The following is a 12,654-nucleotide window of genomic DNA, read 5'->3' on the forward strand; positions in this document are numbered from 1 at the left end:
CCACCTCCCCGGGCAAAGGATTCTGGTATTTTAAGGTTATTATCAACTCTTTGCGCCATGGCTTTTTGAGTCACCGCAAAGAAAAACTGACCTAACTGTCACCCCTGAGGCATGATGAGAAGCTGGGGGTCATGACTGCCTTAAAGGCACGGTGCCAGTTTATCTCTATGTTGCTATGAGTTAGGTTTTCAGTCTTTTTAGACTGTGTTTTTGCAATGCAGCCTGGGAGCTGTATATGCTTCAGTCCTCTGTGAGAGTTTTCTACTTACTGCTGAGCATTAAAACAGTTTCAGAACAAGTTTGCTGTTGCTTTTTCCTGTTTCTTATGCTTGTTTTATGATATAAGGGGAAGTTCATACAGCACTGGTGTTGATAAGGCTGCAATTGCTTATATATATATATATATATATATATATATATATATATATATATATAGAGAGAGAGATAGATACATATATGTGGGGCACATATGATTGTGTTTGCGGGGCCAACACATGGGCGGGAATATTCTAGTGCTTATAACTATTGATGAGGATCCCCTGGAAGAGAAATCATGGATATCCCCTCCCAAAGCGAGTCACTGATTATGGTGGCATGTTTGAAACTATTGCTACTTAAGGCAACATGAAAGGAATGGGGAATGGTCCTGGACGCATGCTACATCATGCCTATATAAGACTTTCAGAGTAACATTTATTGCAAACGCCAAAGTGGTAAAAAAGCAGGAGAGACGCTTAAGACAAAAAGTGCAAGTGATAGCTTACCAGGTGTAAACAGCTCCTGATTTTGTAAGGGCTACGGAAAACTGGGATCCACATTCTACTTTGGTCACCCCAAGACCTGTGAGAGAATCAATCTGCAAAAACAAGATGAGTGTTACAGAAGAACAGTTGAACACCAACAAAGCAAAGCACCATGTAGAACCAGAAAGAGAGTAGTAGATTCAAAACAACTGAAGCCAGGATATGTTGTCTTGACTTTCAATTAAAATGTAAGTGCTTCAACAAGTCCCAACCTTTTGAGCTTGGTTAAGCATCAGGCCATGTGACTCGCTTTGTGAAGTCAATTTCACATTAAATATTATGATACCTGCATATATAATATATTCGTGTTGTGCTTGTGGATGTACACTAAAATGTTAATCATGGACCCCTGGAAAAATAACCTTGTCTAAACAACAACACAAATGTTTAAGCCACTGACATGGTTATATTTTGAGAAAAAAGCCACCCGTGTAAATGAGTCAGGGCTCTCTCAAATGCGTAGTAAGACTTTTCATTTCAGTGGGTGTAAAACTATGATACAAGTAGAAAATGCAAAACTAATTCTAGTAACTCTGTACCATTAGCTATGTGCTCTGAACGAGAACAAGATAGCAGCTTGCTATAAGACTCAAAACGTTGCTCCTGGAGTTTTAAAACCTATATGATCATGGGACAGACTGTTCTTCACAACAATACAACCCCATCAACATTTACATTCAGAATATATCTCATCCTTTCACTTGAATAACAAGAGCCAACTTGAGGTACAGTTAGGAATCAAGCTTGTCCAAGGAATGGAAGGAAACTGATCAATTGGCCTTAAAGGAGTGTCTGTACCTGTTTTTACATTAGGTACTCTGCCATTCAAACCATTAGAAACATTACCAAAGACAAGAGATTTAGTCAATAGGCTGAGCTACTGATCTGAATGCCCAACGACACTTCGGCTCTAATTGCGGCTTCACAGCACTGGATAAAGTGTTCTACAATTCAATAGTTTTACATTTTATGTCAAAATTGACTTCTCAAATCTTGACCAAATCCTAAAAGTAGGAAATTCAAACATCATTTGACAAAAAATGCACAAATTCATTTTGTCATCATTTATTAAACAAAATCATCAATCAAAAGTTTAGTGAAAAAGTTAAGTCTGGACACAGATTTCTCACACAGAAAAGGAAAAGAATTAAATGAATGAAAAAAAAGATGTTCCCATCTACGGTCTCATGAAAATGATACCCAATAGAGATTACGCTATGCAACAGCACAAAAGAGGCAATATATTGTCCATAGAAGAAAACATGGCACTAACGTTCAAGTTACTTACATTCGGTAACTATGTATCTGGTAGAGACGATTCTAGCCGCCGATTCCTTCACGTAAAATTATCCCTAGGCGTGAGACTGGATCCGGAAAATGTTTTGCCCAGCATCCCTGCGCGCCGGGGGGGCAGCATCACGCGAACCAACCAGGCATTGTCCATGTACGTGACGTCAGCGAGGTCACATAAGTCCCACACCAGCGCGCCTACGCAGGTTTTCTTCGGATAACATTTCCGTGCCACAACGCGGAGCCATCAGACAAAACTGTGAGAGTATAGGAACAGTGTGCGAAAGAACAGAAAAAAGGAATGGTGAGTAACAACACCATAAAGAGCAGTGCCAGTCACTGCAGTACCCAAAAGCAGGGAAAGAATAAAGAACAGAGCCCAGCCGTGAACAGCAACCCTGCCAGTACAGAGATAGCCCCCCTGGAGACAAAAGACATATGTAAAAATGTCATGAGACCATGTGGCAGGACTACAGCCCTAACCAAAAACAACGAAGGGGAACCAGTGCGGGACAGACAAGGAACGACAATACTCCAAGACACCCCCATTACAGTGTGAAAACCGCCACAAGGAACAAAGAGCAGAGGCACAGCCAAAAGGTCCCACCATAGAGGATAGCAGAGGGCCCTGAACCCTAGTAATAAAGCGGGGAGGGAGAGGGAGGGGGGGGGGAGGGGCGGGTTGGAATGTAGGCCCCATCCTGGAGCAACCAGAGCATAAGGGCACAGAAGCACTCACAAACCTATCCTCCAATGTGCCAAAAGGGGAGGAAAGGAACAATTAAACAGGATGAACATCCTGTCAGAAAGCGGGAAATAATGTACCCATAGAAGGCACAGCCACCCACAGGAAGGCAAGTGCAAAAGACCAAGCCAAAAGTCCTTGCAGAACGGGGAGGAAGGGCGGACCCTGAAGGAATCTGCGACAAGAATCGTCTCTACCAGATACATTGTTACCGAAGGTAAGTAACTCGTACATCTGATAGACTACTAGCGTCAGATTCCTTCACGTAGAATATAGATACCCTAGCCATACCCAAGGTGAAGGAGGGTATGCAAGAGGACCTAACTCGCCTGGTCCTAACAGAGGGTCCCACAGGGACAGAGACCCAAGACAGGACGAGTAGAGCCGTCCCCCCAGGCAAGGGGGACTCCTGCCAGCAGAAGACCACCAACCACAAAGGAGATGCAGAAAAAAGAAAGAAGAGGTAGCCTGTCCTTCACCCAGCAGAGGATGCAAGGCAAGGCGAAAGGAGGCAAAGCACCCCACGCCCATAAAAGGCAACAAACCCCACCCAAGGCCAAGGCCAGGAAAAGGGACAAGACGTCAGGGACCAACTCCTCCCACAGGGAGAAGTAGAACCGGGTGCAAGGCCCACTGGAAGAAGCGGACAAGGCAGGATGACAGTCCCACTAAAGCCCCAAGAAGGCACAACGGTGCAGAGAAAACAATAGGTCGGCACCGGCAAGTTCCGCCAGACGCAGAGGACACCACAGAATGAAGCACTCCGAGCAAGTCAGACTCCAGCTGAAGTCAGAGCAGGAAGGCGAAGAAGAGTCCGGACTCGCCCCAGGGAGGAGACCCCACACACCGCCCAAAAAGAGGTGGGACCGGACAGGACCATGACGTCAGGCCACGGACAGCAGGCCAGACCAGGCTAAACAGCGCAGCGACCCCAGTGAAGAAAACCCTGGGGCGGAACTCAAGCTAGTCCAAGGCATCAGCAAGAGGATTGCATCTGCAATATACTAGAACGCCATGGAGAGCAGAAGCCGCAGGCAACCACAGCTCCCCAGCACACAACCGGGCTATATAACAGCCACCATTACCCCCACATAGGGCAGGTCACGTCCCAAGACATGGGAACCTCTTAGGAAAAAATTTCAGCAGCAGAGACAGAAAAGACCTGTGGCAAAAACCCAGCAGAAGGCTTGTCAAGCAACGAGAGAGGAAAAACACAGAAGGCCCAATCTTAGGGCCAGCATGGTGTAGAAAACCCAAAGCAAAAACAAACAGTCAAGAAGGGCTGGCCAGCAGCCAACAGAACCACAGTCCCAACAAGGAGGACTTGACTGGCCATGAAGCACACAGAACAACCAGGGCGACCCGCCTCAATGGAAGAACACCTCCAAGAACCAGATCAACTCGCAGGTCACTGAGGGGGAGGAGGAGGAGGATGAGGATGAGGACGAAGCCCTGCCAAGAACCTCTGGATTGGCGAGTCTGCAGGGGCATGGAACAAAAGAGCACCATCGAAAGTAAGGTCCACCAACCGTTCTCAAACGTTTTCCGGGAACACACTGTCCCAAAGCCAGGCATGGCGACGAAGGGCAACCGAAGAAGCCATGGCACGACCCAGCACCTCCGAGATGTCCAAAGCGGAGCGAAGAATAAACGCCGCCAGCTCCCGGACATCCAAAGCGGTAGACATAAGGGACTCTGCGAGTCCCACAAACAAGAAGTGGCCCGAGCCAAAACACACTGCGTTTTAAAGGGCCTGCAATATGGTCGAGGCGAACATATTGTGCCCCCAGAAGTCCAGCCAGCGGGCCTCCCATGACGGGGGACACAACAGCGGCGGCATAGAAGGAAAGGCAGTCTGGAAAAAGGGGCCTCTGGTACAGGGGTGAAGTGAAAAACACACCAGATCACGCAGTGCCGGATGATGGCGGTGCAGAAGGTGTTGGGGCACCGAGTCCCCCATGGCGGGACGGCCCCAAGTCCCCAAGAGAGAAGAATGGAGTGAACCCTTGAAGGGAAGCAACAGCTCCCTGCCACCAGAGCCCTGATGGAGAACCTCCAGAAGATGATCCGCGGGGAAATGGGTGGCTGGGTCACCCATGCACAAAATTCCCACAGCAGTGGAAACAGCGCAAGCGAAAGCCGTACCCGCCTCCGTAGGGCCTCGCGGAGGGGAAAGCAGCTCCTCGTTAGGTGACGGCTGCAAGCTAAGGCGGCCATCCTCCAAGCCAACCGGAGGAGGGAAGGGCCAGGTCCGGAAAGAAGGAAGAGGGACCGAGGAATGGGGAACCTGCGGTTCCTCTGGTGAAGACAGCGGCCGCGGAGATGGCGAGGAGCCGGCCTTGGACAACGGTGAAAAAGCCATGACACGGCGGCCTGTCCCCGGCGAGGATGACACCAGCAAACGGCAAACCTCTGAAGAAGAGGAGGTGTCCGAAGAAAAGTCAACGACCCGACGTCAGCCTGGCGCCGTAGAGTTCGCAATCTGAGGCAGAAAATCGGCGCCGGGGGAGATGCCTGGGCGGCCTCTGACATGGCGCAGGAGACCGGTGCTGGAGCCGGGGCGGCAAAGGAGCGGCACCGACCTGACCTCCGCCGAGGCAGCCGCCTGCGTGGAGGGGCGATAGGACCCGGGGAGGGACAAGGAGTCCCCCGCCAGCCCGGACTTCTGTGACGCCGCCAAGGGCAGCAGCCGCCGAAGCGGCGTCACCTCGGCCTCGGACAATACCGCCGCCTGTCCAGAGGACCGAGAGGGGCATGGGGGTGCATCCGAGCCCCGGCGACCTCCCGCGATACAACAGGGACTCCCGCTGGAGTTTGAGGTGAAGCAGAGGCGCAGTGGCCCGAAGGAGGGGAACCCCGAAGGGCCGCACCCCAACAGCACTACATCCTCCGAACCTGGATCCGAGCCAGTGAGCTCCGGGGCAAGAGCCGGAGGGCCCCGGACACTGCAAGGGATCGGCTGACATCCCAGGAGGGGAAGGAGGAGGGGGAGAAGCCAGCGAGGCTTGCAAAGCCGCCGCATATGTCTCCATCTGGGCTCTAGTCAGCCCCACACCGGGACACTGCGGATAAGGGGACGAGACACAGGGCTGCACCACCCGCGGAGAGCCAACGCCCCCGACAGGCCGGAAACCGACCCTCAGGGACAAACTGCTACACTTACCGACAGGCGAGTGACGCTCTTGCGACCTGGGAGAAGGACGCCTTCGACGAGGGAGGCAGCAGGTTCGAGAACCCTCCGCAGGGGCTGGGCGAGATGACGCCACTGACCTGGACATGCAAGCCGAGAGAAGTTTCATCCGGCGCTCCAGCCGGGACTTCAGCTTCATCTGCTGGCACGCCTCACAATCAGTGGAGTCGTGGTGTTCCCCCAAACACCCCATGCAGATGGGGTGAGGGTTCGTCGCCGACATCAGGCGTCCACAAGACGAGCACGTCTTAAAGCCCGAAGGCATTCGCACACTGTTTACAAATCCACGAAGGAACCCTTTTACTGATTCCACCAGGCTGCACAGCCCTGACTTGGTTTGAATCCAATGAATCAGTTTCATTCTTTACTCTCATTTATTCTTCTTTGTTTAACTATTTAGTTTAATCCACTCTTAACTTTTGCTTAATTCATTTTATTCAATCTTCATCTTGACTCTGGTTTTTCACAAAAGCACAGGAGTCCAAAGCAGGTTTCTCAAACCACGACGTTTATTGTAACAGCCTAATGCATTTCGGGAAGTGCATTCCCTTCTTCAGAGGCGTCTGTAAATGCAAATATAAGTTTTAGCCCTCCACATTAGTTCTATGCAACAGTTTCTTTACTTTAAAAACAACAACACGACTCTTCAGTTAAAAAACCTTAATGGTGTGTTTGTCATATTTTCCAAACCATGTGCACAATAAATCAACCCGAGCGTTAGAGTCACCAACATAATACATCCCCCATTTGCTTCCTCTCCTTCATCTCATAGGTAAAATCCAGCATTTCATTAGCTAATCAGTCTTCTCTTTCTGTCTGCTAAATCAAACTTTCAGATTTTACTTCAAACACAAGTGCAAATATAAACAGCTATATGCTCACCATGGTCTGTTGATCATCCCGATCTTTTAGTGTACAATATTCCATCCTTTCCTTTCCTGACGGAAAAAACACTTGTCACCCGTTTATGTGCAAGTAAGATTTATAAATACAAAAGCATTCTTATGAGTGTTCCCGCCCGTGTTCAGCATCACAAAACCGGATAATTATCAGCACCTGTGTTCCCCAAGGTTTGAAACTGACATTGACAAAGGACTCATTAAACTCCGTTTTTTAAATTACTTTAAGCACAATACCACTACACCTCCCAGAATGCAATATGTTCCAACCCCCTCCATATACATTTTCATATGAATACTCGCGTTTATGGCGCTCATTCCCATTAACTTCTCTGTCCATTTTTCACAAACAGTTAATAGTTTTACTAACTCTTCGTGACTGTGTTTTAAAGCGCTCCTTGTTGCCTGATAATCAAACATGGAAAGAAACCCATCTCCTGTGCCTTTTGCCATCCGTGTCCTTGCTTTAAGCATTTCCTTGCTTGCTATGCCTGTACTCTTAATGTTTTCCTGGGTGCAATCTCGTGAGAGACGAAAAAAGTCATGCTAATGAAGTTCATGGGTAGAGATGCACACCTCGTAATCTTTGTCTTAATCCTCATTTTAAACCATTCTTTTCACCTTGTAAATCTTGACGGCGTGCAATACCTGCTTCGCGCTTCGTCTCATTGCGCTGCAATATTTACAAATCCACGAAGGAACCCTTTTACTGATTCCACCAGGCTGCACAGCCCTGACTTGGTTTGAATCCAATGAATCAGTTTCATTCTTTACTCTCATTTATTCTTCTTTGTTTAACTATTTAGTTTAATCCACTCTTAACTTTTGCTTAATTCATTTTATTCAATCTTCATCTTGACTCTGGTTTTTCACAAAAGCACAGGAGTCCAAAGCAGGTTTCTCAAACCACGACGTTTATTGTAACAGCCTAATGCATTTCGGGAAGTGCATTCCCTTCTTCAGAGGCGTCTGTAAATGCAAATATAAGTTTTAGCCCTCCACATTAGTTCTATGCAACAGTTTCTTTACTTTAAAAACAACAACACGACTCTTCAGTTAAAAAACCTTAATGGTGTGTTTGTCATATTTTCCAAACCATGTGCACAATAAATCAACCCGAGCGTTAGAGTCACCAACATAATACATCCCCCATTTGCTTCCTCTCCTTCATCTCATAGGTAAAATCCAGCATTTCATTAGCTAATCAGTCTTCTCTTTCTGTCTGCTAAATCAAACTTTCAGATTTTACTTCAAACACAAGTGCAAATATAAACAGCTATATGCTCACCATGGTCTGTTGATCATCCCGATCTTTTAGTGTACAATATTCCATCCTTTCCTTTCCTGACGGAAAAAACACTTGTCACCCGTTTATGTGCAAGTAAGATTTATAAATACAAAAGCATTCTTATGAGTGTTCCCGCCCGTGTTCAGCATCACAAAACCGGATAATTATCAGCACCTGTGTTCCCCAAGGTTTGAAACTGACATTGACAAAGGACTCATTAAACTCCGTTTTTTAAATTTTCCGTCAGGAAAGGAAAGGATGGAATATTGTACACTAAAAGATCGGGATGATCAACAGACCATGGTGAGCATATAGCTGTTTATATTTGCACTTGTGTTTGAAGTAAAATCTGAAAGTTTGATTTAGCAGACAGAAAGAGAAGACTGATTAGCTAATGAAATGCTGGATTTTACCTATGAGATGAAGGAGAGGAAGCAAATGGGGGATGTATTATGTTGGTGACTCTAACGCTCGGGTTGATTTATTGTGCACATGGTTTGGAAAATATGACAAACACACCATTAAGGTTTTTTAACTGAAGAGTCGTGTTGTTGTTTTTAAAGTAAAGAAACTGTTGCATAGAACTAATGTAGAGGGCTAAAACTTATATTTGCATTTACAGACGCCTCTGAAGAAGGGAATGCACTTCCCGAAATGCATTAGGCTGTTACAATAAACGTCGTGGTTTGAGAAACCTGCTTTGGACTCCTGTGCTTTTGTGAAAAACCAGAGTCAAGATGAAGATTGAATAAAATGAATTAAGCAAAAGTTAAGAGTGGATTAAACTAAATAGTTAAACAAAGAAGAATAAATGAGAGTAAAGAATGAAACTGATTCATTGGATTCAAACCAAGTCAGGGCTGTGCAGCCTGGTGGAATCAGTAAAAGGGTTCCTTCGTGGATTTGTAAATATTGCAGCGCAATGAGACGAAGCGCGAAGCAGGTATTGCACGCCGTCAAGATTTACAAGGTGAAAAGAATGGTTTAAAATGAGGATTAAGACAAAGATTACGAGGTGTGCATCTCTACCCATGAACTTCATTCGCACACTGTTCCCACACACACGCAATAGCGAAAGGGAAAGGCCTAAACAGGCCCAGAGCACGATCGGGATCTGCGCTGCACGTGTAAAAGGAAAAAACTGACGTAGGCACACCGGGGTGGGACTTATGTGACCTCACTGACGTCAAGTACGTGGACAACGCCCGGACCGAGTCACGTGATGCCGTCCCCCCGGCGTGCAGGGATGCTGGGCACATTTTTTTCGGGATCCAGTCTCACACCTGGGGATAATTCTACATGAAGGAATCTGGAGCTAGTAGTCTTTATCAGATATACAACACTCCTTCACCAATCTTAGAAGAACAACCAGCCATTTTGAGCAATTTGGTCAAAACCTGATCAACTCAGTGAGCCTTCACTATCAACGGGAAACTGGGACCAATAGCAAGGACCAGGTCATGTTTTGCCTTTCTTGTAAATCACCAGTAGGTTTGGCAGGTACCTTTCGATGGATCATACCAAATCCCTGCATTGGGCAGGATATTTACCAATTTCCTCAGTATAAAGATTAGCAAGTGCTTTAGAAGATTCAAGAAAGATCTTTGAAGTAAGTAGTCCAGTATTAGAGGAGATCATACAACTCTATTGCTCTGCACAAATGTAGGTTTGTGGAAGAGCTATGCGACTCTGCTGGTACCCTTACTCCTAACAAGTAATTACTTAACTTCTGGAACTATATTACTGGTAGATACATTATGTTCCTGCAGATTTCGCACCATATGAATATCCATCAGGCACCAGAGGGGATTCACATTTTTTTTTTTACAAGAATCGGTTTAGTTGAGACTCTGCAGTGGGTAACTGAATTGAAGAGTTTTGTTTCTGTTGGCAGCTTCATTGATAGTGTTGTTATAGTACCTGTCTTTCGCTGGTGTCACAAGTTGGTTTTGCACAGAGTGACTCAAGGGGGTTCTGTTTTTCTTCCATTTTTCTTCCTACCTTCGGACAGAATATATGTAGTCATCAAGGTCTTTAGAGTACCAGGGGTTTGGGGGCACCCTGTCTGATCATGACAATTTTCAACGTGCTCAAGAACTTCCCTCAACTTTATTCCTCTTACATGCAGCATTTGTTCATTATATTAAACAACAGTGGGCCCCTGACAGGTCTGAACCTCCTACACATGCTTTAGTTCACGCGATACACCTAAGGGGAAGGCCGGCATCTTGTCCATTGGCTGTATAGGGGTATTAGGACTCATTCCAGCACACCCTTATTTTTTCTTCACACTCAGTGGTCAGTAGATCTCAACAGGGAATTTACAGATAAAGAATGGGCCGTGATATTGGAATTCCCTAAGAAAGTCTCCTGTAATGCTCGTTTTAAATATATTCAATCAATGATCCTACATAGAGCGTACCTTACACCACATCGCCGTAATAATATATACCGGATGCCCAACTCTCCTGCTCTAGGTGTCAGGATGCAGATGCAAACCTCCTTCACATGCTTTGGGCCTGTCCTGGACTTCGTTTCTTTTGGCATGCCGTCATTCATACCATTTGACAAGTTACTAACACCCTTGACTGGTTATGTCCAGACGCTTGTCTCTTGGGCCTCCATGGGCGCCCTAGCAGACAGAAAGTACAGTTGAGGTTTGCTGACTTGGCATTACTTATTGCTAAACGGGCGATTACAATGAGGTGGAAGTCTGCCTCTTCTCCTACGCCGCTGTACTGGCAAACGGAATTTATACGTTGGGGAATAGCTGAAAGTACTATACTCCGACAGGAGGAACTTCTGGGCCTGCGTAAGACTCCTATCTCATTAGAATGGAATAAAATGCTGGAAGTTTTTAGAGCTATAGATTCTTTTACATCCCCGGCATCACCAATAGCTGCGACCCACCCCATTACTCCCGTACTTCCCTAAAAGACTTGCCTGCCCTTTTGTGACCGCTGTCAGCTTTAGGATTATGGTGCATGGTGTACGACAATCCTTTGGGTATTCACCAGGGTTGTCCTCGAACGTCTTTGTGCACTGTTATCTATCATAGGCTTTATGTGCACAAGGGATAGTCCCATAGGAGTCTAGAATATTGTAGGAGAGTAAGGTCTGCTTTCCTATGGTCACCTCCCTTTTTAGGTTGAGCCTGTCAATGCGCGAGCGCATTGAGCTTGCGAGAGATATTGGGGCTTAACGAGAGCTTAAAAATCGGCGATTTGATGCTGTGCCCGTGAAAAGCAAGCTCAATGCGCAAGGGCATTGACCTAAAAAGCACGTGACGGGGAAACGACCAGCCATCCTTCCCCAGCGTGGTGCTGCCAGCAGCTTCCCTTGAAAGGGATCCGCTCCGTCCCCTGCTGCATCAAAGGCTTTCATTTCGCACTTTTTCGCATTTATCCTCCCCCTTCCTCACAGCAATGCCAAGTGCTTGTCTCCCTTCTAACGTACCGGCTTGTTTTCTATTCCTGTTTAACCTTTGCCCCCAGCCCCCCAGTGTATGCATGGTAAGAGCCTACCATATCTTTCTAAATTGTTTCACTGCTCTCTTGCTGTACAATTCATTTTTTTGATAGAATAAATGGGGGATCTCATTTTGTGCTGTTCGGTCCTTCTCCCAGTAGCTCCCTTTTCCTCGCATTGTCTTTTCTACAAGTCCAGTATAATCAGATTGTTTGTATGAGGCTTTGGATCTCAGATATAAACTTTACACTTACACTGGTTTGTAAAATTCCTAATATTTAAAATTCTGTGTGTGCACACAGCAGCATCTCCAGAGGCACCCGGCACTGAAGCTGATTAAATCATTCTTAATAATGCTTGCTTGAGGTGGCACAGGCTGCGGGCCTCCCAAAAGCATTTCTAAATACATACAACAGAATTTTATGATCGGGAATTCTTGTTTTACCATGTGTTTCTCTTAAGTACCACTCTTTCTTGCATGATGTTGCTCATGTTTAACATAGTTGATAATTATCCCAGCAGCTTTGACTGATTTCAGCAAAAATACATTAGCTGCTCAAACAATTTTAAAAAAGATATGACGAATACATTTAAAGTGCACTTGGACACCACACACCTCTTTCACTCATCTAGCACTTGTTAATTAATATTTGTGGCATTAGAAAAGGGGTGAACATTTCCAACCATTACTTAGGAGTTCTGTTTAAGCTGCCAATGTCTGTTGGGCTTTATTTTCAGCAGGACACACATGTACATGTTTAAGTGCATCTAAAATACGAAACGCTCTATTTCGTTTTAATAACAATTTTGGGGAAAGCGTTTTTGCATAGTTACAATGTTGGTAGCAAACACAATAAAGGCAATAAAGGCAATATAATATCGAATTTGCGAAACCATTCCTTCTCAGGCACAGACTAGCATTTGATTATAGTTTGTCTACTTTTCACATTACTAAACCATGGACATCATGT

General features: G+C 46.0%; 1 protein-coding gene across 5 annotated transcripts in view; it reads right to left on the reverse strand.

Moving 5' to 3' along the window:
• HERC2 (HECT and RLD domain containing E3 ubiquitin protein ligase 2) overlaps nt 1-12,654 on the reverse strand; it is a 1,676,463-nt gene that overhangs the window by 320,728 nt on the left and 1,343,081 nt on the right. For all 5 annotated transcript variants that reach the window (XM_086934186.1, XM_086934185.1, XM_086934187.1 and 2 more), the window contains one exon: nt 765-856. In XM_086934186.1, coding sequence (XP_086790312.1) covers nt 765-856 — 92 coding nt within the window. The remainder of the gene's footprint in view (nt 1-764; nt 857-12,654) is intronic.

The sequence above is a fragment of the Lissotriton vulgaris genome, chromosome 8, assembly GCF_964263255.1.
Source record: "Lissotriton vulgaris chromosome 8, aLisVul1.2, whole genome shotgun sequence".
In the NCBI taxonomy this organism is placed as follows: Eukaryota; Metazoa; Chordata; class Amphibia; order Caudata; family Salamandridae; genus Lissotriton; species Lissotriton vulgaris.